Here is a 27,930-nt window from a genome sequence, read left to right as displayed (position 1 = left end):
CAGGACAGGAAAATTCTCCAAGTCCTGTGGTAAATCTTAGCCGAGGAAGACTTCCGAGCCTGAGTCATGGTGGAGATGACCTCAGAGGGAATGCCTGAAGCCGTCAGGATCCAGGACTCAAGAGCCACGCCGTCAATCTGAGAGCCGCAGAATTCTGGCGGAAGAACGGACCTTGAGAGAGAAGGTCTGGGCGGTCCGGGAGATGCCACGGCACCTCTACGGACAGGCGGAGCAGGTCTGGGTACCAGGCTCGCCTGGGCCAGTCCGGAGCAATGAGTATGACTCGACGGCCCTCCATTCGGATCTTGCGCAGAACCCTGGGCAGGAGCGCTAGAGGGGGAAACACATAGGCCAGACTGAACTGAGACCAATCCTGAACCAGTGCGTCTGCTGCGAAGGCTTGAGGATCGTGTGAGCGAGCCACGTAAACCGGAACCTTGTTGTTGTGCCGGGAAGCCATTAGATCTACTTCCGGAGTGCCCCACTTGCGGCAGATTGATCTGAACACTGACGGATGCAGGGCCCACTCGCCGCCGTCCACGGTTTGACGGCTGAGATAATCGGCCTCCCAGTTTTCCACGCCTGGGATGTGGACTGCGGATATGGTGGACTTGGAGTCCTCCGTCCACTGGAGGATTCGTTGAACCTCCAACATCGCCAGACGGCTGTGAGTTCCGCCCTGGTGATTGATGTAGGCAACCGCTGTCGCGTTGTCCGACTGAACCCGAATGTGCTTGCCCGCCAATAGGTGGTGAAAGTCTAGGAGAGCTAGAAACACAGCTCTGATTTCCAGCACATTGATCGGGAGGGCTGATTCGGACGGAGTCCAAGTGCCCTGTGCTCGGTGATGGAGAAATACCGCTCCCCAGCCGGAGAGACTGGCATCCGTGGTGAGGATCACCCAGGATGGAGTCAGGAAGGAACGTCCCTGTGAAAGGGAGAGGGGCTGAAGCCACCACTGAAGGGAGTTCCTGGCCTGTGATGACAGAGCCACCAGCCTGTCCAAAGAAGCGATCCGCTTGTCCCAACAGCGGAGAATGTCCAGCTGCAAGGGACGCAGATGGAACTGGGCAAAGGGAACCGCTTCCATGGACGCCACCATCTGACCCAGCACCTGCATGAGGTGTCTGATGGAATGACGGCGGTGCCTCAGCAGAGAGCGCACCGCCACACGAAGGGACTGCTGTTTGACTAAGGGCAACTTGACAAGTGCCGGCAGAGTCTCGAATTGCATCCCTAGGTACAAAAGTACCTGGGTCGGGGTCAGAGTCGACTTGGGGAGGTTGACAAGCCACCCGAACTGAATTAGCGTGGTGACAGTGAGAGAGACACTCCGCTGGCAGTCTACACTGGATGAGGCCTTGACTAGAAGGTCGTCCAGGTAAGGAATCACTGCCAATCCCTGGAGGTGCAGGACCGCAACCACTGCTGCCATGACCTTGGTGAACACTCGAGGGGCCGTGGCTAAGCCAAAGGGAAGAGCCACGAACTGGAAATGTTCCTCTCCGATTGCAAAGCGTAGCCAGCGCTGGTGTGAGACCGCAATAGGCACATGCAGATAGGCATCTCTGATGTCGATGGATGCCAGAAAATCTCCCTGGGTCATTGAGGCAATGACCGATCTCAGAGATTCCATGCGAAAATGCCGCACCTGAACATGCTTGTTGAGAAGCTTGAGATCCAGGATGGGTCGGGAGGAACCGTCCTTTTTGGGGACTAGAAAGAGGTTTGAGTAGAAACCCCTGAACCGTTCCCGGGCGGGGACCGGAACAATTACACCGTTGGCCTGCAGGGATGCCACGGCCTGAGAGAAGGCGGCGGCTTTGGAGCAGGGGGGGGGGTGGACAGAAAAAATCTGTTTGGCGGGCTGGAAGAAAAAGGTATCCTGTAGCCGTGGGTGATGATATCCCGCACCCACTGATCGGAGACGTGTTGCAACCACACGTCGCCAAAGTGGGAGAGCCTGCCACCGACCAAGGACTTTGCTGGCGCGGCCAGATAGTCACGAGGAGGCTGCCTTGGTGGCAGCAGCTCCTCCGGTCTTTTGAGGACGCGGCTTTGCGCGCCAGTTGATTTACGATCCTTGGCGGTAGTGGACGAGGCCGAGGGCTTAGAGGATGACCAGTTAGAGGAACGAAAGGAACGAAACCTCGATTGGTTCCTGCCCTGGGCAGGTTTCTTGGCTTTAGCTTGTGGCAAGGAAGTACTCTTCCCGCCAGTAGCTTCCTTAATTATGTCATCAAGCTGTTCCCCAAACAGCCGGGACCCAGTAAAAGAGAGACTCGCAAGGTACTTCTTAGAGGAAGCGTCTGCTTTCCACTCTCGAAGCCACAAGATCCTGCGGATCGCGAGGGAGTTAGCGGAGGCCACTGCCGTGCGGTGAGAAGCCTCCAGGATGGCAGACATGGCGTAGGATGCAAAAGCCGAAGCTTGAGAAGTTAAGGCATCCATCTCAGGAATAGAGTCCCTGGAGAGGGAATGAATCTCCGCCAGAGAGGCAGAGATAGCCTTAAGAGCCCACACTGCCGCAAAAGACGGGGAGAACGAGGCCCCTGCCGCCTCAAATACAGACTTGGCCAGAAGGTCAACCTGGCGGTCAGTGGGGTCCTTAAGAGAAGTGCCGTCAGCCACAGCAACGACTGTGCGGGCTGAGATTCTGGACACTGGAGGGTCTACCTTTGGGGACTGGGCCCAGTCCTTAACCACCTCCGGTGGAAAAGGTCATCGGTCATCTGAACTACGTTTCGGAAAACGTTTGTCAGGACAGGCCCTGGGCTTGTTAACAGTGGTCTGAAAGCTGGAGTGGTTAAAAAACATACTCCTAGGCTTCTTAGGAGAGGTAAACTGGTGTACCTCTACCAGAGAGGGTTGTTCCTCTGACTCATGTGGGTTGAGGTTCAGTACGGAGTTAATGGACGCAATCAAGTCACTAACATCCGCATCACCCTCAGACAAGTCAATGGGGTACATAGAGGCAGAGTCTGAGCCCACAGTAAGTGAATCCTCCTCGCCCTGCACCTCGGCCTGTGAATCAGAGCCGTGGGACGAGGAAGGAGAAGGGTCCGTGCGTCTCCGTTTAGGGGGACGAGGTCCTAGGACATGCTCTGAGGGCTCTGCAGACGGAGCCGCAGAGACACCCTGAGAGGGAGGCTGATGCATAGACAGCAGCGTCCGGGACAGCTGCCCCATGGAATCGGCAAACGACTTGGAAAGAGCTTGTGAAAAAAATATCAGGAAATGAAAGTGTGTGTGATCCTCCTGGAACACAAAGCGTTGAACTGGGTAGATTGTCATCCAGGGGGTGTATATAGCCCGGAGGGAGGAGCTACACGTTTGAGTGTAGTGCTTTGTGTGTCCTCCGGAAGCGCTAGCTATACACCCATGGTCTGGGTCTCCCATGGAAGGAACGATAAAGAAAAATCCTTTTTCTGCCAATTTTTTTTTTTTTTTTGAGATTTATTGATGATGTTATAATCGTGTGGGATGGTGAAGTGGCCGACATTGAGAGCTTCGCCTTTTACATTAACAATAATCCATGCAATATACGGTTTACATATCAGTATAGTGTTCAAACAATCCCTTTTTTGGACATTCTACTGACAGCAAACCTGGAGGAAAGGAAAATTGACAGTGATATTTTTAGAAAAACAATAGCAGGGAATTCGTTATTAGGCTAGGTTCGCACACTGCGTCTTATTGACGCTGCGTTTTTGGCCGCTAAAAACGCACAAAAACGCACCTGCGTCGAAAAAACGCATCAAAAAACGCATGCGTTTTTGCCGCGATTTGGTGCGTTTTGCTGCGTTTTTGATCTCTGCGTTTTGCTGCGTTTTTCAAATTGCATGGGTGGAAAACGCAGGAAAGAACTGACATGTCCATTTTTTTTTTTAACTCAAAAACGCAGGTAAAAAAAACAGATGTGTGCGGACAGCAAAAATGAAAACTCATAGACTTTGCTGGGGAAGCAAAGTCCTGCAGTTTTGAGGCCAAAACCGCACCCGAAAAACACGCAAAAACGCCGCGAAAAATGCACTGTGCGCACGTAGCCTTACATGCAACCAGCTGTCACCCGCACCATGTAATAGTTGACATCCCCACGGGGGAGTTTATAAGGGCTAAGAGAACATGTACTACACCCCATATATATATGAGAAACAATGTGAGATTATTGATGAGCGCTTTAAGAAGAGGGGCTATTCTAATAAAAATATAGAGAGCTAAACAAAAAACGGATGAGCAAACTAGAGAGGATTATTTAAAAATAAGCAGAAATAATACCAAAAAAACCTTTGCTCTAGCTGAGGGTCATATGCCTATTGTTTTTTCAACAAGCTACAGTACCGATTTTTATCGGATTGTTAACATCATTAAAAAGTTCTTACCGATTTTATATGTAGATGACACGTTAAAAAACATATTAAAAAACGGAGTCAAATTCGTGTCTAGGAGGAATAAAACTAATCGCTAATAGAGTGTCCCCCAGTGATCACTCCAAAAAGAACAAAAACAAAAACACTCTGGGCAACGAAATAAGTGCAAGGAATTGGCTACCCACCTGTGGGTCTTTCAGATGCGGCCAAAAAAACTGTGGGCTGTGCAGATTCATGTGGAATACGGACAAAACTGTCCCTCTATTACAAAAAAGGAATTTAAAATTCAGTCTCTGATGAACTGCGGTTCTGCTGGTGTGATCTATGTCATAACGTGTACGGATTGCAACATCCAGTATGTGGGGAATACTTCACGAACTTTAAGGCTATGTGCCCACAGGGACATTGTCCTGCGGATATATCCGCAAAACATTCCGCAGGTGCTCCCAGAAATCCGCAACAAAACTTCTGTCTGTTTCCATGCTGCGGATATACAGCGGAATGTCGTGCGGATATGCTGCGGGCATTCTGCATTGAGGATACAGTACCATGGCTTCGGCACTGCATCCTCAATGCAGAACAAGTGCTGCAGTGATCGGGGTGCTCATCCATCATGCAGCACCTCGCTTTCTGGCAGCCGGGTCACTGTCAGGCAGCGTCTGGTTCACTGTGCTGGAGGTGGGCGGGCCTGCACTAGCTCTGGCTGTCACATGACCGGAGCTCGTGCAGGCCCCGCCCACCTCTTCCTTCCTGTACCTGTCTGGATCCACCGCGCTGCTGCCGCTACACCGGACGGAGAAAGTGACTCGGGTCTCTATCAAGGCAGGTAAGTATATGGGACCCTGCAGAGAAATCCGCAACAATAATTGACATGCTGCAGATTTTTCCGCACGAAAATCCGCACGATTTCCGCTGCGGAAAAATCCGCATCCTGGGCACAGCATTTCCCAAATGCCATAGAAATGGCTGGGGAGTAGCTGTGCTGCAGATTTTTGGAAAATCCGCGGCTTTTCCGCGAGAAATCCGCGCATTTTCCGCAGCGTGGGCACATAGCCTAAGACGCCGCATATCGGAGCATGTTTATGACGTGGGTCACACTACCACGCAGTTTATCAGCCGCCTCCCGTCATTTTTTGCATATACATAGAGGTGATTTGAGTCACTTTAGAGTTAATGCAATAGAGAAAGTGCAGACAGTGAGGGGGGGGGGGGTGGAGATTTAAATGATTTATTATTGCGCCGAGAGGCAAAATGGATGTTAATGTTACAAAGTAGAACTCCAACAGGCATGAATATTAGAAACAAAATTTTGAGTGTCTTGTAAGGGTTACTGCGATTCATTACCTAACATATCAGGTGGCCTTCTTCAGCTTTGATTGTTCCATGACTTCCTGTGGTTCCTTTTATAAGTATGTGTTCAGATGTATTATGTGTTGTCTTAGATTAAGGACTAGTTTTTTGTCCGAAACGCGTCCACCTTACACGCCTTGTGATGCGTTCTTCATCATGATGGAGAATTTTATGCTTTTATGAAGTTTGGTTAAAAATCAATTTTCCTTTATTCCAATCTATTGATCTGGATGCTGGATAATTTCCTACACTACGTCCTGCTGCAGAGGGATCCTGTTTTCTCTTCCGTGCACCGATCAAATATTTAGCGGTCTCCATTGGGTGAGCTGGACTTTTTCTATATACTGTATGGCAGGTAATACAGTGTGAGGCTGAGGAGCTGGAAGTGCATCATCACACCCCAATGCACTTCTAAGACACATATACAGTGGATACAGAAAGTATTCAGACCCCTTTAAATGTTTTACGTTTTGTTTCATTGCAGCCATTTGGTAAATTCATTGGCATAAAGTGATTTATTGTGATATTTCGCTCACGTCAAGTCACTTTTTACACCAGGGCACGTGCTGCTGACAATCATTGATACTGATTGCGAGCAGCGGACTTGCATAGATCAATGCCCAATCGTCATCTTCTGGAAGAAGTTATCAATCGAAGCAAAAATTGACAAAAGTGAAATAAATGTCTAATAAATGTGCTAAATTACACTAAAATCCTGCAAGAAAATATTTAGCGGAACCAAAAAGATCGTATGGCCCCACTAAATGTATATCTCCTCCCCCCCAATATGGAGGACCGTTTTACAACATTACGATAGGACAAGGGGACAAATATAGACACTTCCGGGTCAGGTCGCAATGAATTTATAAATGTCGGAGCAGATTGAGTGGCATCACTTTATACAGGTCATACAGACAACACTATTAATACATGACTGTGTGCAAGCCTTTAAGGATAAAAATGAAATGAAATAATAAATAAGAATAATAAGCACTTTGTGATAATAAAAAAAAATAATAAAATTAAAAAAAAAAATCGGTTAAGGTCGATCCAACGAAACCAGTGCAGCTGATCATCGTCTTCTCAAGTCTGGGCCTATTTTTTATGTCCTGCATAAAAATGGCTAATGCACCGCGAAGCACGAGGAAGCAAATACAAAGACGGGGGCATGCATCTCTCTGGGTTAGAACGTGATGGATTTGGACATCTGCGACACAGTTTGATCGGACGAGTAGAAATTGTTATCGGAAAGGGCTTTTAGAATAAGTGGTTTTTCCGATTTCGGCAGATTGGAGGTTGGGACATTTGTGCTTGGATTTATGGGGCCGTTTATATACTGAATTATTGGTATATGACTTTGTTCTTCCCGTGTCTGGATGCCACATGTAAGAGTGTGTTTGAGGCTATGGGACAAGGGATGTGCCACGCGTTTCGCATCCTGGAAGCCGCCTTGCTTACTAGCATGAGATACCTGGATGGCAGTTACTGTCTTAACAACTTGGAAAGCGCTAAAAGTATGAGTTAATGATGGCGATGACTTTGTAAGAGAACTCTTTTTTTCGCACTGGTCAGGTTGGATAGCAAGTAACGTAGGAACGCTGCCCGAAGGTCCTTGTTGACAAGACATGGAAGGTGCCAATTGCGGGAACTTGGCCAAATCAGAAGGCTCCTCTGTTGACAAGTCAAGAGCATTACATATGCTTGACTGCCATGTGTCCGTTTCCAGTTCACCCAAGGACGAGTCTGTAGGGCATGGTGGCCATTCTTGATCGAAATCTGACATATTGTCATACTGGGAAGAACATCTTTTAATGTCTAACTCTGGTGGCAGAAGAGAGGACAGTTGTCCGGTTGGAACAGTGCTCTCGTCTTCGGGAGAAGAATGGTCATACTCGCTTCCTTCCGTGACGGGCAAAGTGTCACAAGTAGGAGGGTCATCACTTTGTGACAGTGATACCTCCACAGAACATGGTCGGAAAGAACTTGTCTCTAAATTGGAAAGCAGAGGAACATCTCCTTTTTCTTCATTTGGCAACCGCTGCTGTTCTTGGCCCTCGGCCGGGACATTTCCAATTGTTGCGTTTTCCTTACAATCATTATTACAATCCACAATGTGGGACTTGGCATCTGGAACATTAAAGCTTTCAGAGTTCATAGTAGATGACACTGAATCTTGCTCTGGCTTGTCACCTATAATACTTGGTTCGGAAACGACCTTATTGCATTCCTTATTTTCGAGCACACAGTCCGGTTGACTTTTACGACCCGGGTTGTCCTCAAGTGTACCATCATTTTCATTTTCGGTTGTTTTTCCTACATCAGATTCGGGTTTTTGCTGTTCCACCATTATTACTGGACGTGACTCGACATTTTTAGTGTCCTCAGTCACAGGTTTGGAGTCACCATTGGGTTGTGGAGCCGATACAACATTCTTGGTTTTATCACCAGTATTTGAGTTGTTCTCGTTGACGTCTGCAGAAGGCTTCGAGCTTTGCGATGGGCTGCCATCATCCCTTCTGTCCAGTACATTACACTCTACCGTTGCTTTAACAGGAAGCAGATGAACAGGGATATCTTGACCCAAGGTCGTTTTGGGGAATTCTTCAGCCTTTCCTAAGATTAGATGACAAATGTAAAGAAAGTGACAATTATTACATTTTTTTTTCTGTATCTTGGACAATGGTATGAGACAAATTGAGAGTAAAGGACCCTACACATTATCGCCAACTTCCCTATACACACGAATGCTCGGCTGAGTTCTTGATAAATTTTCATGCACTTAGAGGGGAGAAATACCCTACAGTACCCAGCAGGGGTCAATAAATGTACAGGGCTGCTTTATTCAAAATTGTTTATATATGACAATTGCTGAAACAGATTTCACCTAATCGGTTTGTGGTACCAGGTGTCAGACCCCAACTGATCTCAAACTGATGACATAACCCAATAATAAGTCCTTTGTTTAGCCCCGGACAAGTCATTTAAAACTGTTTGACAGGAGCTGTAAAGTCATCATCAGTAACTGCTATAGAAATACCTTGTGAACTGCAGGGGTACACTCTACACAGTTTCATGGTAGAGGAAGTTCTGTTCCACATTGTTTATATATGACAATTGCCGAAACATGTCTTCCTTTTTTTAGTCCCAAACAACTAATTTAACCTCTTAACGACCCATGACGTACTGGGTAACGTCATGGATCGTGTGCGGTTAATCCCCGCCTCCTGCCGTGGACAGGCCGCGGCGAACCACGCACATATCAGCTGTTTTCAAAAGCTGACATGTGTGCCTGCTAGTCGCGGGTGGAATCGCTTCCATCCGCGACTATTAACCCCTTACATCTCGCTGACAAAATCTGGCAGCGAGATGTATATGCGCGCCTCGATTATCCTGACTTACCCCGCCCCCATCGTAAGTCACGTGACATGATCACATGACTTCCGGTGGTTGCCATGGTAGCACAAAGTCATGCGATGACGCCTGTAGCTAACATGAGTCATTTGCTCTCAATGCCGGAATACAGCCGGCATTAAAAGTAAAGCAGCATATCTGCAGATCTTAGCTCTGTAGCTGTCATCTGGAGATATGGCAGAGCGATCAGATTGCTGATCGCTATAGCCCCCTAGGGGGACTAGTAAAATAAAAAAAAAAGTTTTAAAAAATTAAAAAAAAAAAATAAAAAACCCTAAAAGTTCAAATCACCCCCCATTCACTCCATTGAAAATGAAAGGGTTAAAAAAATAAAAATAAAAAATATACACAATTTTGGTATCGCCGCATTCATAAATGCCCGATCTATCAAAATATAAAATCAATTAATCTCATTGGTAAATGGAGTAGCAGCAAAAAAATTCCAAATGCCAAAATTACGTTTCTTGGTCGCCGCAAATTTTGCGCAAAATGCAATAACAGGCGATCAAAATGTAGCATCTGCGCAAAAATGGTACAAGTAAAAACGTCAGCTCGATACGCAAAAAATAAGCAGTCACTAAGCCATAGATCCCGAAAAATGAGAACGCGACGGGTTTTGGAAAATGGCACAAAACGTGTGCCACTTTTTTTGGAGACGCTTGTGAATTTTTTTTAACCCCTTAGATAAAAGTAAACCTATACATGATTGATGTCTACAAACTCGCACCGACCTGAGGCATCACACCCACACATCAGTTTTAACTATTGTGCAATCACACTTTTTTTGCAAATTTTTCCGCACTTGGATTTTTTTTTGCCATTTTCCAGTACACTAAATGGTAAAACTTATGGTTCCCTTTAAAACTACAACTCGTCCCGCAAAAAAAAAAAAAGCCCTCATATGGCAAGATTGATGGAAAAATAAAGTTACAGCTCTCGGAAGAAAGAGAGGGAAACCCCCCCCCCCCAGAAAAATGCAAAATGCCCGGGGGCTGAAGGGGTTAAAACGGTTTGAGAGGAGCTGTATAGTTAGCATCAGTAACTGTTCTAGAAATACCTGGTAAACTACAGGGGTACACTCTACGCAAAATAAGTTCTGTTAACAGAGATGATGACCCCTTTCAGCGAACATAAAGCCACTTGATAACCAACTGGCTGATCTATATGTCCCGATAAAATTGGCTAGATCAGTATTTGCCATTATGGGAATCCAACAAAAATGTAACATTATAAGAACACTGCACCTGGTGGCGGCAGCTCTAGCTTCATCTTCCTCAGTTCGGCCATAGACGTCTGCAGCTGCTCCACCACGATATCATCATCGTAGCTCAGAGACCGTGCAATCTTTTCTTGAAGAAACTCCCGTAGGTCCTCCATGGGCATCTTCAGGAGACGCTCTATCCAAGAAGACAAGAAATGAGGACGATTATTGGCACCGCAGTGCAAAATGCCAGGGGGCGGAACTGCAAAAGTTACTATAAAAATGATGTACAGAACAAAACTGTAGGAATTTTTTTTTTTTTTTTTACAAAAGACTATTGAGAGCTTGTAAAACACCAAACCCTGCACCATCATCAGGCCTATAAATAAAAAAAAAACAATAGGTCTTACTTTTGTGCAGTTTCAGTATAGTGTACGCCATGGCAGGAAGCACTCGCTCGCCCTCCAAGATATAGATGTCCCATAGTCTTAAAGTGAGAGTAAAAGGTGTCTAAAAGAAAAAAAAGGGGCCATGAGTGAAAAATTAAGATTTTTGGTACTCACTGTAAAATCTTTTTTTCGTAGTCTTCATTGGGGGACGCAGGAACCATGAGTTAGTCTGCTGCCACCTGGAGGCTGACAATAAGGCCAGGGCCACACGGGGCACTAGTGCGATGCTCGCATGACACTCTGCTCACGCTGGCAGCACAGCAGGAGCAGAGTGTCATGCGAGTGTCACTGCGTCTGAGGTCCGACCGTGCGAGCGGACCTCAGCTGCGGGGGCGGGCCGCCTTTGAGGAGGGGAGGGCCGGCACTGAGGAGGAGAGGGAGGGATTTCTCTCCCTCTCTCCTCCGTAGCCGGCTATTGCAATTCTCGCTCTGCACGCACGGTACACCGGTGTACTGCGAGTGCAGTGCGATTTTTCTCTCGCCCCATAGACTTGAATGGGTGCGAGAGAAAGAGTCTCGCATTACAATCGCAGCATGCTGCGATTGTTTTCTCGGTCCGATTAGGGCTGAGAAAATAATCGCTCATGTGCGCTGGCACACAGGATAATATTGGTCCGAGTGGAATGCAATGTTTTATCGCACTCCACTCGCACAGATTTAATCGCCGTGTGGCTTAGGCCTAACAATAGAAAAGGTTGTCCCCTCCACAGAAGACTATACCCTGCCTGCTAGCACCAGCCCTCATCAGGTAGTGAGAAAGCAGTAGGAGATGCAAAAAAGAACTAAAGTATGAAGAAATGAACGAAAACAACAACTTTAATGCACGCCCAACTGAGAAACCAAAAGGTGGTTGCTGTATTCCCCCACTGAAGACAACAAGAAAGAGATTTTATGGTGAGTACCAAAAATCTTTATTTCTCAGTTTCTTTATTAGGGGACACCGGAACCATAGGACGTCCTAAACCTTTTCCTGGGGTGGTGATAACAAACAAATATTATATTAACACAGAAGTCAAAGATCTAAAACACAGAAACAAAAAAAAAAAAAAAAACAACAAAAGAAAAAGATTTTTGTGTACTCACCATAAGAGCTTTTTCTCTGAGCCTTCATTGGGGGACACAGAACCCATGGTATCCTCAGTCCCCCCAATGAAGCGATAGAGAAAAGAAGATTTTTGTGTACTTGCCGTAAAATCTGAGTCTTCATTGGGGGGCGCAGGAAACCATGGGTGCTGTGTTCCCCAATGGAGCGATAGAGAAAGGTTAGCACCTACCCTACAAGGCTAAGACCGGCCAGAGACTCACACTCATGCCTGCCTCCAACTGACGGTAAGCTAAACTGAGGAGGCCTGGTGATAGCTGGTGAGGCGGTCCGCTGGGGCGGGGCCAACATTTTTTGTTAAGATGAATTATTAGTGTCAGCCTCCAGGTGGCAACAGACTATCTCATGGTTCCTGTGTACCCCCAATGAAGCGACCAAGGAATATAATATTGAAGGTGAGATGAAGAATCTGGACCAGGTCCATGTAGTTATGTTGCGCTGTTGAAGTCCCCTTTGTTCTCTATGGGAGAGTCACTGTCAAGACTCCCCTGGAGGTGGCTTATCTCCAGAACAAAAGGATCAGCTGCTGATATTCAGGTAACTTTTATGAAATGTTAAAGGGTTCGATGACACTCAAAACTACAACTCGTTCCACAAAAAACAAACCCTCAAACGACTGTCAGCAAAAAAAAAAAAAATGAGGAAGAAAAAATTAAAAATTTGGCCGGTCCTTAAAGGGGTTGTCAAGTCTTAGGGTGACTGCAAACTTGCGATCCTCACATCACGTGTACTGCACACAGTGTGGTTTCTCCGGTCCCGGTGCCAGGAGCGGGCGGTCATGTGGCCTCAAGTGTGCAATATACAGACTTCCGGACACATTCAGACTAGAAGTATCAATTCTCTTGTTTTAAGCGAGGCCGTGCAAGTCTAGTTGATACAGGACCACATGTATGGAAATCGTATACTAGCTGTCCCACTCCCGCCACTGGAGAATCCTCACAGTGCGCACTATGTGAGGAGTCACAAGTCTGCAGTCACATAGGGTGACACATAGAGGGACTGCAGACTTGTACCCTAGGCCGGACAACCCCTTTATTTAAGGGTTAGTACTAATAATACTATGGAGTCCAGAGAAGATTTTAGTGTTTACCCGATCTAGGAAGCATTGCAGAAACCACTTAGTGGTATAAATCCCGGTCGACATGTCTTCTTTATCCTATAAAATACAACCACAAGGTTAGATGGAGTGGAAAAACAACAATGGTGGAAATTTACAACAGAATTGTAGATTTACATATGCTGTACTATATTCTAGATCAGGGACTGATACACAATGCACCTGTGCAGATGATTGAATAAAAAAAATATCCAAAAAAAATCCCACAAGCCTGACCAGGTTTTTGATAAATTATCAATCCTTCGGCAATCTAAACCACCTATAATTCATTTCATCCATCTAGACCGAACATTGTTCGTAACAACTGAATTCGGACATTTGCATAAACTTTGACCTAATATGTATGGTAAGCTTTAATGATAATCTGCAGCTGCATCCCCCTCCTCTCCCCTAACCTGTCTTATATTTACTTCCTTAGAGCACCACTCCTTTATTCTTTTCTTTTATTTTACCACTGGATTGGTGCTTTAAACCAAAGTCCCCTGCTCTCGGTCTTCTACTCACCTCTGCAGCTGCATCCCCCTCCTCTCCCCTTACTTGTCTTCTATTTACTTCCTTAAAGCACCACTCCTGTATTCTTTTCTTTAATTTAACCACTGGAGTGGTGCTTTAAAACCAAGTCCCCTGCCCAGGTCTTATACTTACCTCTGTAGCTGCATCCCCCCTCCTCTCCCCTCACCTGTCTTCTATTTACTTCCTTAAAGCACCACTCCTGTATTCTTTTCTTTTATTTCACCACTGGAGTGATGCTTTGAACCAAAGTCCCCTGCTCCTCGTCTTATATTCACCTCTGCAGCTGCATTCCCCTCCTCTCCCCTCACCTGTCTTCCATTTACTGCCTTAAAGCACCACTCCTGTATTATTTTCTTTTATTTCACCACTGGCGTGGTGCTTTAAACCCAAGTCCCCTGCCCCTGGTCTTATACTCACCTTTGGGCAATTTATTCCTTTTTCGGCGCCACTCCGGTCCCATGTCGCCATCTTGTGCCTGTAACCTTTAACTGTCTGGAAGTTAGGAGATACATTACAAGCGCTGAATGGAAGTCTATGAGAGCCAGAATGAGGCTCTTATAGACTTGCATCGATTTGTGACCTTCGAGTATATGAAACACTGGAGCTGCTGGCAGGTCACAAATCGTCGGAGACCGATTGGAGCGGTGCTGATAACAGATGAAGACGGCAGCAGCTGAGTAAAAGACAGGGGGCTTAGATTTAAAGCTCCACTCCAGCATCGGTGTGGATCCCAATAATCTAGAAGTTGTCACCTATTTTTAGGTTAGATGATAAAGGGGTATTCTGGTTGGTTAAATTAGGATTAAAAAAAAAAAGATCCAAAAGCAAAGATATCCGTGCCTGGATATTGTTATCTATAAATAGTCCCTATTAAATTGAAGGTAAAAACAGAAACGGAGTATCACAAAGCGGCGCTGTATATCCCGACCATAAATCACAGCTTACCATGTGCTTTTTTAACTTGGGGAACAATTTGCTGAGAATTTGCTCATGATGACTTTGAAATCTTTGAAGCTTGGGGAAGCCGGGGATGAAAAACCCTTTAAAAGAAATGATAAGATAGCTGTAAGTCACATGATACAATATATCACCTATAATTGGGGGTTTTAGCCCAATCTTCTATAGTTTACAAAGCAACGCACAGAGATGTTCACCCAAAAATTGAAAAATATGGATGTATTTGGGGCTAAATATCATTTTTCAAATTGGGTTTCATTAAAAATTTGGACTCATTTGCCTTCTATAACCTTTGTGCTGCGCTGTCTATAGAATGAGTTAACTGAGAATCTGTCAGAGAGCTCATTCAGATTGTAACTCTTATCTATCCTTTGCTGACCGCCTCTCAGACCAGATTGACGTTGACTGAGCAGGAAAACAAAGATCCTGTAATAGCAGAAGAGTGCAACATTTTTAATAAAACCTAAATGGAAAAATAATTATTAGCCCCATAAACATGCATTTAAGTTGAAAAAAATTGTCCCCAATGTCTGCAGGGGACATAGTACAGAGTTGGCGGGGGGGAGCACCAGTGTTAGAGACAAAGATAGGGTTTTTTTTTTTTGTTTTTTTTTTTATTAAAGGCCAGTAGAGATTAATTTCTATATTAGTGGACAACGCCTTTATTAGTAAGGTTATTTAAAGGGGACCGAGCATTATATCCAAAGTGGCCACCTTGTGCTCCTATTTTATTCATGATACTCCTTTTTCTGTTTTTTTTTTCCTTTAAATCCGCCAGAAGGCTCCAGAGATATGGTGGCTCACAGGATCCTCGGGGGCGCGTCTTTACGCTGCTTTGTATTATTACCCTATGAGCACTGGCCCCTTGGAAAAGACCATGAACATTTGCAGAAGGCCTATATCTCTAGAACTATATGGCAGATTTAAGAAAGAAAAAAAACGGAATAGTCAGTGGAGCAGTGGGAATAAATAAGAGTAAAAACTGGCCACTTGATCCTCAGGGGCGTGTCTTTAGGCAGCTCTCTATTACCCAATGAGCACTAATCACTTGGAAAAGACCATTAAAATCTATAATAAGAATGCCTATATCTCTAGAACACTATGGCAGGTTTTAAAAAAAAACAAAAACCGAAATACTCAGTGGAGCAGTGGGAATAAATCGTAAAAACTGGCGACTTGATCCTTGGGGGTGTGCCTTTAGGCTGCTCTCTATTACCCAATGAGCACTACTCACTTGGAAAAGACCATTAAAATTTACACTAAGAATGCCTATACCTCTAGAACACTATGGCGGATTCTAAAAAAAAAAACAAAAAATGAAATACTCAGAGGTGCAGCGGGAATAAATAGGAGTAAAAACTGGCCACTTGATCCTTGGGGGTGTGCTCTGTATTATTACCCAATGAGCACTGCCCACTTGGAAAAGACCATGAAAATTTGCACTACATTAAAAGGCCTATATCTTTGGAACTGTATGACTGATTTAAAAAAAAAAAAAAAAAAAAACCAGAATACTCAGTGGAGCAGTGGGAATAAAATATGAGTAATAAATGGCCACTTGAACTGGTGTAAGGTCCTCTTTAAATAGCGCAAACCCTGTAAAACATTATTTTGTTATGATACAATCCGAAAAAGAAATTAAAAATAAAAGTACATCAACAGATTAATTAAAAAAACAACAAAGTAAAAAGGCTTCCCATATATATTGTGGCGCTGATTGACATTAGAGTGAACTGTCCCAGAAGAGAAGGACCTTGAACGATCATGTTATGTTCTAGGTATTCACGTCTCAGTAACTTGTGAAAAGTAAATTAGATTTTCTAAAACTGGCAACGCAATTATTTTTAGGATGACTGAGTCATAAATAGCTCAAGATAGCAGAGACCAGTGAAGTCTCGTCGTCCCACAGGGTCCTGGAAGTAATTATTTTTCCCCTCATCTTCTCTAGTTTTTGTCTTAGTATTAAAGGTTTGTTTTTTTTTTAAAAAAAAAAATACAAAATTGGGACGACTTTTTTTAATATCAAGATATAATATATACACACACACACATACATATATACATATATATATATATATATATACATATATATATATATATATATATATATATATATATATATATATATATATATATATATATATTATATATACATACATACATACATACATACATACATATATATTATATATATGTAGGAAATCATGCAATTTTTGCACTGGGGCTTTTAGATTGATAACTTGATTTTTTGTTGTTGCAGGAAACAACACATGTACATGGCCACATAAATTTGTCAGATTTTGTTTTGAAGCATCTAATAAGCATGTGCAAAGGTCATTGTGAAGTTAAACTCAACAGGTGAGCTGTGCCATTACTTATTGTGATTGGTGGATACTTTGAAATCAGCTGTTACCTGTCATTCTAATCCTGTATCTGATGATAATGAGACTGCTGAAAAGTCTTCTGTACAGAACGGGAGGGTTAAGTGCAAATTTCCCACTGGCAACTAGGAGCAACAAATTCTTTGGGTAATAATAGTCATATGGATATCTAATTTGCATTTTTTTTTATTATATATGCACTAGAGTGTATTTTCTAAAAAAAAAAAATATTTTATTAATTTTTGGGGGGAGGGGGTACTTTTTTTTTCTACGTACAATATACAGTATATGTAGTAAATAGCATTAACAGCGCCTTGTCTCCTTCCTTTATTGTTAGCTTAACTCCACTCTTCACTAAGTGATTGACAGGCGATAGCAAGACTGTCAATCACTTAGTGGGGGGAGGAGTCGGGTTGAGAATGGAGCTCAGGCGGTGGAAGGCTCCGTCCCGCTCACAGCAGGGGTTTTGTCCAATTCCCTGGTGTTCTTCTAATCTACACACTTGTGATCTGTTTGGGGTGTAGCTAAAGCCAACAGTTTCCCTTTCATAATTATAGGACGACATACAATTATATCAAGAGCCCTGGATGTTTACTAAATTGGGCTGGGTGCAGTAAGCCATATTAGCGGCTGCAAGTAATTTTTCCTTATTTTTTCATTGTTTGATTCCATTTCTTGGCTTTGCACAGTTTTGAAAAAATAAAACAAAAAAAATAAAAAAAAATAAAATTTACATTTCTAAAAGAATAACAGTCCATTTATTTATTTCATAAATCAAAAATAAGAAATTGTGTAACATATCTTATCCAAAACTCTGCTTCTTTCTCCTCCCGGACTGATCACTCATTCTCCATTCATGGGTAAAATCTGGATTCAGTGAATTCAGACTTTCCCCATTATGGAGATAGGAGATGGCAGTTGGTGCTCATAAAATTCAATGGAGAATTTCTCCATCTCTCCCTACTGCTTTTCACTAACTTGGGTGTTGACTGGCCTTGGTGGGGAGAGTAAGCTTTGTTTTTTGTTTTTTTTTTTGTTTTGTTTTTTTTTACAGATGTATTATCATTGTCCATCTCTAGGTGGCAACATATTAACTCATTGGTCCTGTGTCCCCCCATGAAGTGTCCCTCCAGTGGTTGAGGGTGGGTCTTGGTTTTGGTCCGCCTATTGCTTTTCACTAACTTAGGTGGGGAGGAGTCAGTTTTTGTTTTTTTTTTTTAAATGTATTCCGAGTTTCAGCCTTCAGATGGCAGTATATCAACACATGGTTCCGGTGTCCCCCAATGAAGGCTATGAGATAGAGATTTCATAGTGAGTACCAAAAATCTTTATTTCTCAGTCACTTCATAGGGGGACACAGGAACCATGGGATATCCCAAAGCTATCTCTGGTCTGGGAAATCTAATACCAGTACTACAGAAGGAAAAAAATAGAAAAGGGTTAGTTGCCTAATCAAAGCTAAGAGAGGTCTATTACTCAGACCCATGTGTGCCTCTGAATGACACTAAACTGACTAACTGGGTGTTGGTTGCCCAGATGTAGCTTGGAGGGGAGGAGTCAGCTTTTTTTTTTTAAAGGATGTATTCTTAGTATCATCCTCCAGGTGGCAGCATATCGACCGATGGTTCCTGTGTCACCCAATGAAGGCTATGAGATAGAGATTTTACAGTGAGTACCAAAAATCTTTGTTTCTCAGTCACTTCATAGGGGGACACAGGAAAGCTGTTCTGGGAAATCTAATACCAGTACTACAGGAGAAAAAAGATAGAAAAAGCTTAGTTCCTAACTTCCCTAATCAAAGCTAAGAGTGTAGTTTGGAGGGGAGGAGTCAGCTTAGTATTTGAAGATGTATTCTTAATGTCAGCCTCCAGGTGGCAGCATATTAACTCATGGTTACTGTGTCCCCCAATGAAGTGACCCTCCATTGGTTGAGGGCGAGTCTTAGTTTTGCTCCTCCTCAGGGCCGGATTATAGGCGAGGCAGGCGGGGCTCCAGCCCCAGGGCCCCCACCACAAGAGCTTCTAAGGGGGCCCCCACCATTGTAGGCAGCGACCACCATTTTATTAACGCAGCGCGAGGATAAATATTAGACGCCGAGAAGAACTAGGCGTCCGGTACCACCTCCTCCTCTCTTGTCACGCCTTCTCTCCTGTCACGCCTCCTGTCCTGTGGATCTGCCTGCTCGCCGCGTTCCCGAGCATCGTGCGCCCGCCGCCTGCCTTGCAACCGCTAATCAACGCTGCAGCGCCACTGCTTTTCACTAACTTGGGTGTGGAGGAGTCAGTTTTTTTGTTTGAAGATGTATTCTTAGTGTCCGCCTCCAGGTGGCAGCATATCAACCCATGGTTCCTGTGTCCCCCAAGGAAGTGATCAGTCCAGGAGGAGGAAGAAACAGATTTCACTGATAAGATGTATTACAAAGTTGCTCATTGTCAGGTGCACTATTGATTCATGGAAGATATAATCTTAATATTTTAATTCCGTTAATATCTTGTATGCATTTATGAATATGAAATCCAGGATTTTGACCAAAGGGAGAACAGGAAGAGGCTCCATATCGGGAAGTGTCGGACTCACCGTGCATGGCATGCCTTTGGTTGGTTAAGAGCTGAGCCAGAGCCCAGAAGGCGTCCTCCTCGTTCAGATACATCAGCAGCACAGCTGCAATTTGACTCATCCCCTGACAATAACTAACTTCCTGCAGAGATCACATACAGTATCATTAGTCTTACGTATGCGACATAATACATGAAGGCGTTTCTGTGCTCTGCGGGGAAGAAAATGATTTCTATTTATACACCGCACAATATATTCTGCAGAGCTGCACATATATTATCCCCGGTAGATCTATCCCCATGCAGCAAGTGATAGGAAACCCACAAGTATAGGAACCTGTGCAAACATATCTAGAACAAAAAATTACACAGACGCGGGTCAAAGTTAAATTAGAACCCACGACCCAACATGAACAGCATTCCGCCGAGGCCAATTTTTGATTTTGCACTTTTTTTTTTTTCCCCTCTCTCTCTCTCTCTTCCAAAAGCGTTAGCCATTTTATATTTTCCATAAAAGGGATTTTTTTTTTTTTATGTTTTTTGTGGGCTTTGACAATCTATTTTATCATGCAAGGCAATGGAAAAAATAAGAAGAAATTCCAAATTCCAAGTGTGGTGAAAAATCAAACAAAAAAAACACAAATCCCCCTCATTGTTTTGTTTTGTTGGGTTTTTTTGGCTTTTTTTGGGTGGGGTGATGGTGAGGGGGTTTGGCAGTCATTGTGTGGTTAAAAAAAAACAAAACTGGCGACAGAATGTGTCATAATTTTGCTTTAATAAACAAAAAAAAATCATAAATTAACTAAAAATGAAAATTCTGTTGCTATTTTCCATCAAAAAAGGATTTTTTTTATTTGCGTAACGAGCTGATGTTTTTACTGATAGTATTTTGGAGTAAAAAAGATGTGATTTTTTTTATAGCATTTTTTGACAAGTCATTTTTCAAGTCATTTTTGCTTTAATAAAAAAACATCAATGAAATAAAAATAAAAATGGCAAAGGGCTTTTTTTTCTTCTGTGTAGTGAGCTGACATTTTTACTGGTAGCATTTTGGGGTAGAAAAACAAAGTTCAGATTTTTTTTCATATAGCATTTTTCAACACCTTGGCGACAGGGTTTGTAAAGATATTTTTGCTTCAGTTCAAAAATAAATTCATTCATTAAAAATAAAATTTCTGTTGCCATTTTCCATCAAAATAGGATTTTTCTTGCGTAACAAGTTGACGCTTTTATTGGTATTTTGGGATAGAGAAGAAGTTTTCATTTTTTTTATAACATTTTTCAACGGAGGTGCAGTGACTGGTGTTTCTATTTTTTTTCTTTGCTTTTTATGAAGGTGTCAATTCCAAATCTGTTTTTTTTTTTTAAACTGGTAAAGGTGCAATGATTGAAAGCGGCATTTAAGGGGTGAACGACGGCTGAAAAAGGGGCGAGCGACGGCTGAAAAAGGGGCGAGCGACGGCTGAAAAAGGGGCGAGCGACGGCTGAAAAAGGGGCGAGCGACGGCTGAAAAAGGGGCGAGCGACGGCTGAAAAAGGGGCGAGCGACGGCTGAAAAAGGGGCGAGCGATGGCTGAAAAAGGGGCGAGCGACGGCTGAAAAAGGGGGATAGCGACGGCTGAAAAAGGGGGATAGCGACAGCTGATAAAGGGGGTTAACGACAGCTGAAAAGGGGGTTAACGATAGCGGAGACCCCCCTCCAATCCTTAGGTATGTGCCTCTTGTGTCCAGAAGAAAACAAAACCATGACAATTGGATATATTGTGTAAGACTTAGTATAAACTTACGGTATTGTAGACAGAATACGCCGATAATACATCGAACAAGGCCCTCTGCCTGGGGAGGAAAAATACATTTATATAGTCACTCTGCAACAACCCCAAGGCCAATTCTTCAGGGATTTTGCTGCACATAGCAGAGTGCTATGTTGCTGCACCAAATTCCCCGAATTCAGCATTTATGGTCACATGAGCGCTGTAGTCAATCAGTGACCACTGATTAGCTGCAGCAATCACATTTCCCCGGAAGAAGCTCCGATCATCATTACGGCGGTTGCTACTTACTTGACTCCATATCGCTCCCTGAACATTATATGATTACGGAAGGTCCGGTTCACGTCCAAGTCGATCTGCTTGATTTCCGTGGAATACATCTTGGCCAGTTCTTTCATTTTCTAAGGATCGGAAAAGGAAATGCAATTTTGGAAGCAAGTAAAAATGAAGGTCTAGAGTCAGCGGTGTAAAGTGAATCTCGGGGCTCCGTTGCAAAATGTCCACATTCCACGGCTATTTAGTTTGGGCCAAAAGGAACCTTTTATTCCCACTTGTTAACCCCCCCCCCCCAAACTCCAGGATCTGGGTGCGACTGTAAACCCAGTGACCAATATAGTTATGTCCCTATCTAGAATCCTTCATCAATACTTGGGAGATGGACCAATTTTGCTGCAGTTTCAACTTTGATGTGGTCATAAATCAGCCTACAGAAGCTCAGGAAAAGAAGAGTTAGAATCTCTCCCATCTTGCACAATGAGCTCACTGACAGATTCTCAGTGCACTCATTCAATCGACAGCAAAAGAGAGACTATAAGAGGCAAAACGGTGCAAAATGTGTATTTAAATCAAATTATAATAATGGTTTGTAACCAAAAATACACGAAATAAAAATGATTGACAACCCCTATGAAGTTTTAGATTCCTCGGAGATTCTTGGATGGGGATGTTCATGATCAGAGCTATACTGGGCGATCTCCGTTAGCAAAGTATGACCGGTGTTTCGGTATTAGGAGGTTTATGTAGGAAGTGGTCGGTTTACGAGCAGTAACATTTTATTCTTCTCCGTTCTATTTTCAGTGCTGGTCACTTTCATACGACTTTTCATCAGTATTTGTGTCTCAGACCCAGCTCTTGGTCATATGTTCTATGTGGGGTGCGCCTCTGCTTTTATAAATAGTAATGTAAAATACCGCAGTGTGAAAGTGGCTTTAAAGACATTTTCTGGACCTTTGATATTTATGCCCCTTATTTCGAATCCAGGACCCCAACTATCAGCCGATTGATGGAGCCATGGAGCATGATCTACTAGGACAGCGCCATACATTGGGTAGTGGCCGTGACTGGTACTGCAGCTCCGGTGAAAGATGGGACCAGGAACAAATGCTATAAGACGGATAGGATCAAGTAAAGTGGATGTGGCCGGAGCACCACGGCCCTTTCAATCTGCGCCTTTCCCAATCCGAAATTCCAATAATGAAAGATCTATGATGCGGTAGGAAAAAGCATGGAACGCGACAAGTCCTTTTCTTTGACAAGATTTGCTGTTTGTCTAAAAGAAAACAAATCAAACCTGTGCTTGTCTCACTCTACCTGGGTCCAGTTCCGAGTCTCCTCCGTTGCTATCAGTCTTTATTATTGTTTTCTGCCCTGACATGTTGCAAACACTGCAGACAATCACTGATCGCAGCAATTCCAGCAGAGACAATAAGCTCACTGACTGACTGCAGCGCTGTGTACGTGACATCAGCGCTGCAGACAATAACAGATACTGGAAGCAGCAGTGGAGACGAAGTGCAGCGCTGACATCAGGTTGCAAATGCTGCAAACAATCACTGATCACAGCAGTTCTGTGCAATTAGGGCAGAGCCAATAAGCTCACTGATTGGCTGCAGTGCTGTCAATGTGACATCAGTGCGGCAGACAATAACAGATACCGGAAGCAGTGGTGGAGACTAAGTGCAGTGCTGACATCAGGTTGCAAATGCTGCAGATAATCACTGATCACAGCAGTTCTGTGCAATGAGGGCAGAGCCAATAAGCTCACTAGTTGGCTGCAGCACTGTCAACGTGACATCAACAGATACTGGAAGCAGCGGTGAGGCGCTGACATCAGGTTGCAAACACTGCAGACAATCACTGATCGCAGCAGTCTTGTGCAATTAGGGCAGAGCCAATAAGTTCACTGATTGGCTGCAGCGCTGTCAATGTGACATCAGTGATGCAGACAATAAAAGATACCGGAAGCAGTGGTGGAGACTAAGTGCAGGACCTGGGGAGGATGAGTAAAGAAACTTTGAAACAGGAGCCACATACCTCGTATTTACCGCTGTTCTCGGACTTCATCACCTCAACATCTAAAAGCAGAGACCAAACCTGTCCCCGGACTTGCAGAGGAATTCCTTTATAAACTCTGCGGAACATCTAAAAAAAAATAATAATAAAAAAAAAAAATTTAAAAAAAAACAGGGAAACTTGATCAGCAATGGTCGCCCCATTATTATTGCATCCGTTTTATACTGCTCCGCTCTCTTCCTCGCACCTTCTCGCTGTGCCTGTACTTTGTCCACTTCTTTAGCATCTTCAGCCATTTGTCCACGCGTTCGATTTCCTGCAGTTTTTGCTAATTATTAAATATTAAGAGAGATCATTAAATAAACATAGAATTACTGGAAACCAATTAGAAGATAAACTTAAAGGCGATTTGAAAATGATCTATGGCTGAAATAAATGTTTTTGTTTCTTTAAAGTTTTTGATAATGTTTATCTCACTTTTCAATGTCACCATCTATACTTTAAGAAAATCCTAAAACATAACCTTAAATCTTGCAATTATCATACTGGCCACTCGTCTATTATTGAGCTCATATTTACTGTTTTGCACAGATGACTTGTCAACAGTCTCAATGTCAGACAGAATTAATGTGAAAGGTAACACCTCTATATACAGTACATAACACAGGATCCACCATTCACAATAGGTGAGGTCACAGCTCACCTCCTCCTCCTATACAATGACTGATCAAACCTCTAAATACTGTAGATTCACCATTCACAATACATGTCACAGCTCACTTCCACCTTATCCTCTACAGTGACTGATAACCGCTCTATATACAGTAGAAAACAGAGTCCACCATTCACAATAGGTTATATCACAGCTCACCTCCTCCTCCTCCTGTACAATGACTGATACCACCTCTATATACAGTAGATAACAAGATAATACAGGGTCCACCATTCACAATAGGTGATGTCACACCTCACCTCCCCTTCTGTATAATGACTTATAACACCTCTATATAGAGTAGATAACACAGGATTCACCATTCACAATAGGTGATGTCACAGCTCACCTCCTTCTCCTCCTCTTGTGTAATGACTGATAACACCTCTATATACAGTGGGTAACAGAATCCACCATTCACAACAAGTGATATCACAGCTCACCTCCACCTCCTCCTGTACAATGACTTTTTACACCTCAGATAAGGCTTCTATGCAAACAGATAAGGTTTGTGGAAGTTTATTGTTGCTAATGTCCATGCATGTGACCAACAGAATGTAGGAGTCTTAAGGGCACTTTACACGCTGCGATATCGCTATCTATATCGCTAGCGAGCGTACTCGCCCCCGTCGGTTGTGCGTCACGGGCAAATCGCTGCCAGTCGCGCACAACATCGCTAGGACCCGTCACACGGACTTTCCTTCCCTGCGACGTCGCTCTGGCCGGCGACCCGCCTCCTTTCTAAGGGGGCAGTTCGTGCGGCGTCACAGCGATGTCACGCGGCAGCCGTCCAATAGAAGCGGAGGGGAGGAGCTGAGCGGCCTTAACATCCCGCCCACCTCCGTCCTTCCTCATTGCCGGTGGCCGCAGGTAAGGAGATGTTCATCGTTCCTGCGGTGTCACGCGTAGCGATGTGTGCTGCCGCAGGAAAATGAAAATGAGCGACGTGTCAACGATCAACGATTTTTGACGATTTTGCGATCATTGATCATCGCTCCTAGCTGTCACACGCTGCGATGTCGCTAACGACGCCGGATGTGCGTCACAAACACTGTGACCCCGACGATATATCATTAGCGATGTCGCAGCGTGTAAAGCACCCTTAAGATTAGGCCTTGTGGCCAATATGAACATTTGCAAGATTATTTTAATGTGTATATATTATTATATATATATATATATATATATATATATATATATATATATATATATATATATATATATATATATAATAGATATACACATTAAAATAATCGCAGCGTGTGACAGCTAGGAGCGATGATCAACGATCGCAAGAACGTCAAAAATCGTTGATCGTTGCCATGTCGCTCCTTTTCATAATATCGTTGGTGGTGCATGCCGCTAGTTGTTCGTCGCTCCTGCAGCATCACACATTGCTACATGTGACACCGCAGGAGCGAGGAACATCTCCTTACCTGCCTCCACTGGCAACGAGGAAGGAAGGAGGTGGGCGGGATGTTATGTCTTGCTCAGCTCCGCCCCTCCGCTTCTATTGGATGGCTGCCGTGTGACGTCGCTGTGACGCCGCACGGACCGCCCCCTTAGAAAGGATGCCATTCGCCGGCCAGAGCGACGTCACAGGGCAGGTAAGTCCGTGTGACGGGTGTAAGTGATGTTGTGCGCGACGGGCAGCGATTTACCCATGACACACAACCGACGGGGGCGGGTACGCTCACTAGCGATATCGCAGCGTGTAAAGTGCCCTTTGTGCGCTCGTGGTGACTGTGTGATTGATGACAAGTTTGCTTTTTGCTGTTTCACTTTTTGACTTCGAAAAATAAATCCAGTAAATAAATCTGCAACTAAGAAGTCCAGATAATCAATACATAAACAATAAAATAATACAAAGCCCCCGGTACCTTCTCCTCCGCAGCGGTCCGGGAAGGTAATTCTTGCTCACTGCATAAAATCAGAAGAAATGTATCAGTTAATGGGATTCTGAGAACACGGAGGACAGCCTTTGATCACCTGACACGGGCTGGGGGGCGGCTGGTGACCAGTCAGGGGTTGTCCGGGGTCACTGGTAAGTGGAGCATCCACGGGATATATTTTAGATTTATATTTTATGTTGCGCAAAGCCTCCCCTGATATCTGTTTGACTGCAGCGGAGTCATCATGTCAACAGCGCTGCAGCCAATCACTGAGCTCAGCGCTTCATGCATTACATGAATCGTTTTCTAAACAGTGGAAAACCCCTATAATGGTAGACATTTCCAATTGACATAAACCAGTTGTGATCAGGCCAATCCAAACCGGTGAGGCGGAGATACCATTAGACAATCGGGGGGCACTTACTGTAAGAATCCAAATCTGTCAGTAACTTTGTACAGTGCAAAATCCGCATCTTCCCAAGGGTCAATCTCAGCTCCCGTCTGCCTTCCCTAAAAAAAAGAATGGAGAAAACAATGTATACAGCTCCTCTGCCGAGTTATCTCTCTGGATCCTTATAGTATCCTGCAGTTATGTGCCCCTTATCCTGTGTTTGGGGATGGGGGGGCAGAATGACCATTCATCCAATCCCCACAGGATTCGACTTGACAAAGTAGTGGGAAACCATAGAAATACATAGCCGTGGTGTATATACAACATAAGCCGATATTTTTAAAGGGGGATTTCTTATATTTCCGGAGGGAGGGGGCCCCTCTATGATCAAAAAGAGGAAACCGCTCAGCACCAGCACTTGTTTGCCGGACTCAAGTCACCCTTATATTGCATGGGAGGTCATTCATCTGAATGGATGCCATTAATACTACATTTTCCTTTTGCCGTTTGCCGCCACAGGTACTTGCCTGGATGGTTGCAATTTTCCCTGACAAAATCAGCCGTTTATTTTCAGAATGACACACCCCTTTAATTTATTGTAAGGGGGCCAGCTACTTTATAGTAAATTTTATTACCTTAATGACTGAGAGTCTGCCTAGTCACTCTTATAGTAACCTGGGCTTCCATTCATCTGAATGGATGCCATTAATACTACATTTTCCCTTTGGTGTTTGCCGCCACAGGGACTTGCCTGGCTGATCAGCCGTTTAATTTCAGAATGAACCACCCCTTTCATTTATCTTAAAGGGACTAGCTACTTTATGGTAAATTTTACTAATTTAATGACTGACAGTCTGCCGAGTCACTCTTATAGCAACTTAGATTTTCATTCATCTGAATGGATGCCATTAATACTACATTTTCCCTTTGGTGTTTGCCGCCACAGGGAATTCCTGGATGGTTGCAGTTTTCCCTGACAAAATCAGCCGTTTAATTTCAGAATGAACCACCCCTTTCATTTATCTTAAAGGGACTAGCTACTTTATGGTAAATTTTACTAATTTAATGACTGACAGTCTGCAGAGTGTACTCTTAGGCGGGCTTTGCACGTTGCGACATCGCAAGCCGATGCTGCGATGTCGCGATGTCGCACGCGATAGTCCCCGCCCCCGTCGCAGCAGCGATATCTTGTGATTCCTGGCGTAGCGTACATTATCGCTACGCCAGCTTTACATGCACTCACCTGTCCTGCGACGTCGATCTGGCCGGCGTCCCGCCTCCTTCCTAAGGGGACGGGTCGTACAACGTCACAGCGACGTCACACGGCAGGCGGCCAATCAAAGCGGAGGGGCGGAGATGAGTGGGACGTAAACATCCCGCCCACCTTCTTCCTTCCGTATAGCCGCCGGTGGCAGGTAAGGAGATGTTCCTCGCTCCTGCGGCTTTACACACAGCGATGTGTGCTG

General features: G+C 44.2%; 1 protein-coding gene across 1 annotated transcript in view; it reads right to left on the bottom strand.

Moving 5' to 3' along the window:
- Positions 1–6,597: 6,597 nt before the first annotated feature.
- Positions 6,598–27,930, bottom strand: part of LOC142254497 (uncharacterized) — an 87,510-nt gene continuing 66,177 nt past the window's right edge. The window contains exons 4-15 of the mRNA XM_075325585.1: positions 26,498–26,583; positions 26,062–26,101; positions 23,717–23,797; positions 23,491–23,598; positions 21,469–21,578; positions 21,193–21,241; positions 19,429–19,549; positions 14,459–14,553; positions 12,974–13,039; positions 10,743–10,842; positions 10,376–10,528; positions 6,598–8,333 (exon numbers count right to left, since the gene is read on the bottom strand). Of these exons, the coding sequence (XP_075181700.1) occupies positions 6,904–8,333; positions 10,376–10,528; positions 10,743–10,842; positions 12,974–13,039; positions 14,459–14,553; positions 19,429–19,549; positions 21,193–21,241; positions 21,469–21,578; positions 23,491–23,598; positions 23,717–23,797; positions 26,062–26,101; positions 26,498–26,583 (2,439 nt within the window). The 3' untranslated portion in view covers positions 6,598–6,903. The remainder of the gene's footprint in view (positions 8,334–10,375; positions 10,529–10,742; positions 10,843–12,973; positions 13,040–14,458; positions 14,554–19,428; positions 19,550–21,192; positions 21,242–21,468; positions 21,579–23,490; positions 23,599–23,716; positions 23,798–26,061; positions 26,102–26,497; positions 26,584–27,930) is intronic.

Source organism: Anomaloglossus baeobatrachus, chromosome 10, assembly GCF_048569485.1.
Source record: "Anomaloglossus baeobatrachus isolate aAnoBae1 chromosome 10, aAnoBae1.hap1, whole genome shotgun sequence".
Lineage (NCBI taxonomy): Eukaryota > Metazoa > Chordata > Amphibia > Anura > Aromobatidae > Anomaloglossus > Anomaloglossus baeobatrachus.
This window is presented reverse-complemented; position numbering and strand designations above follow the sequence as displayed.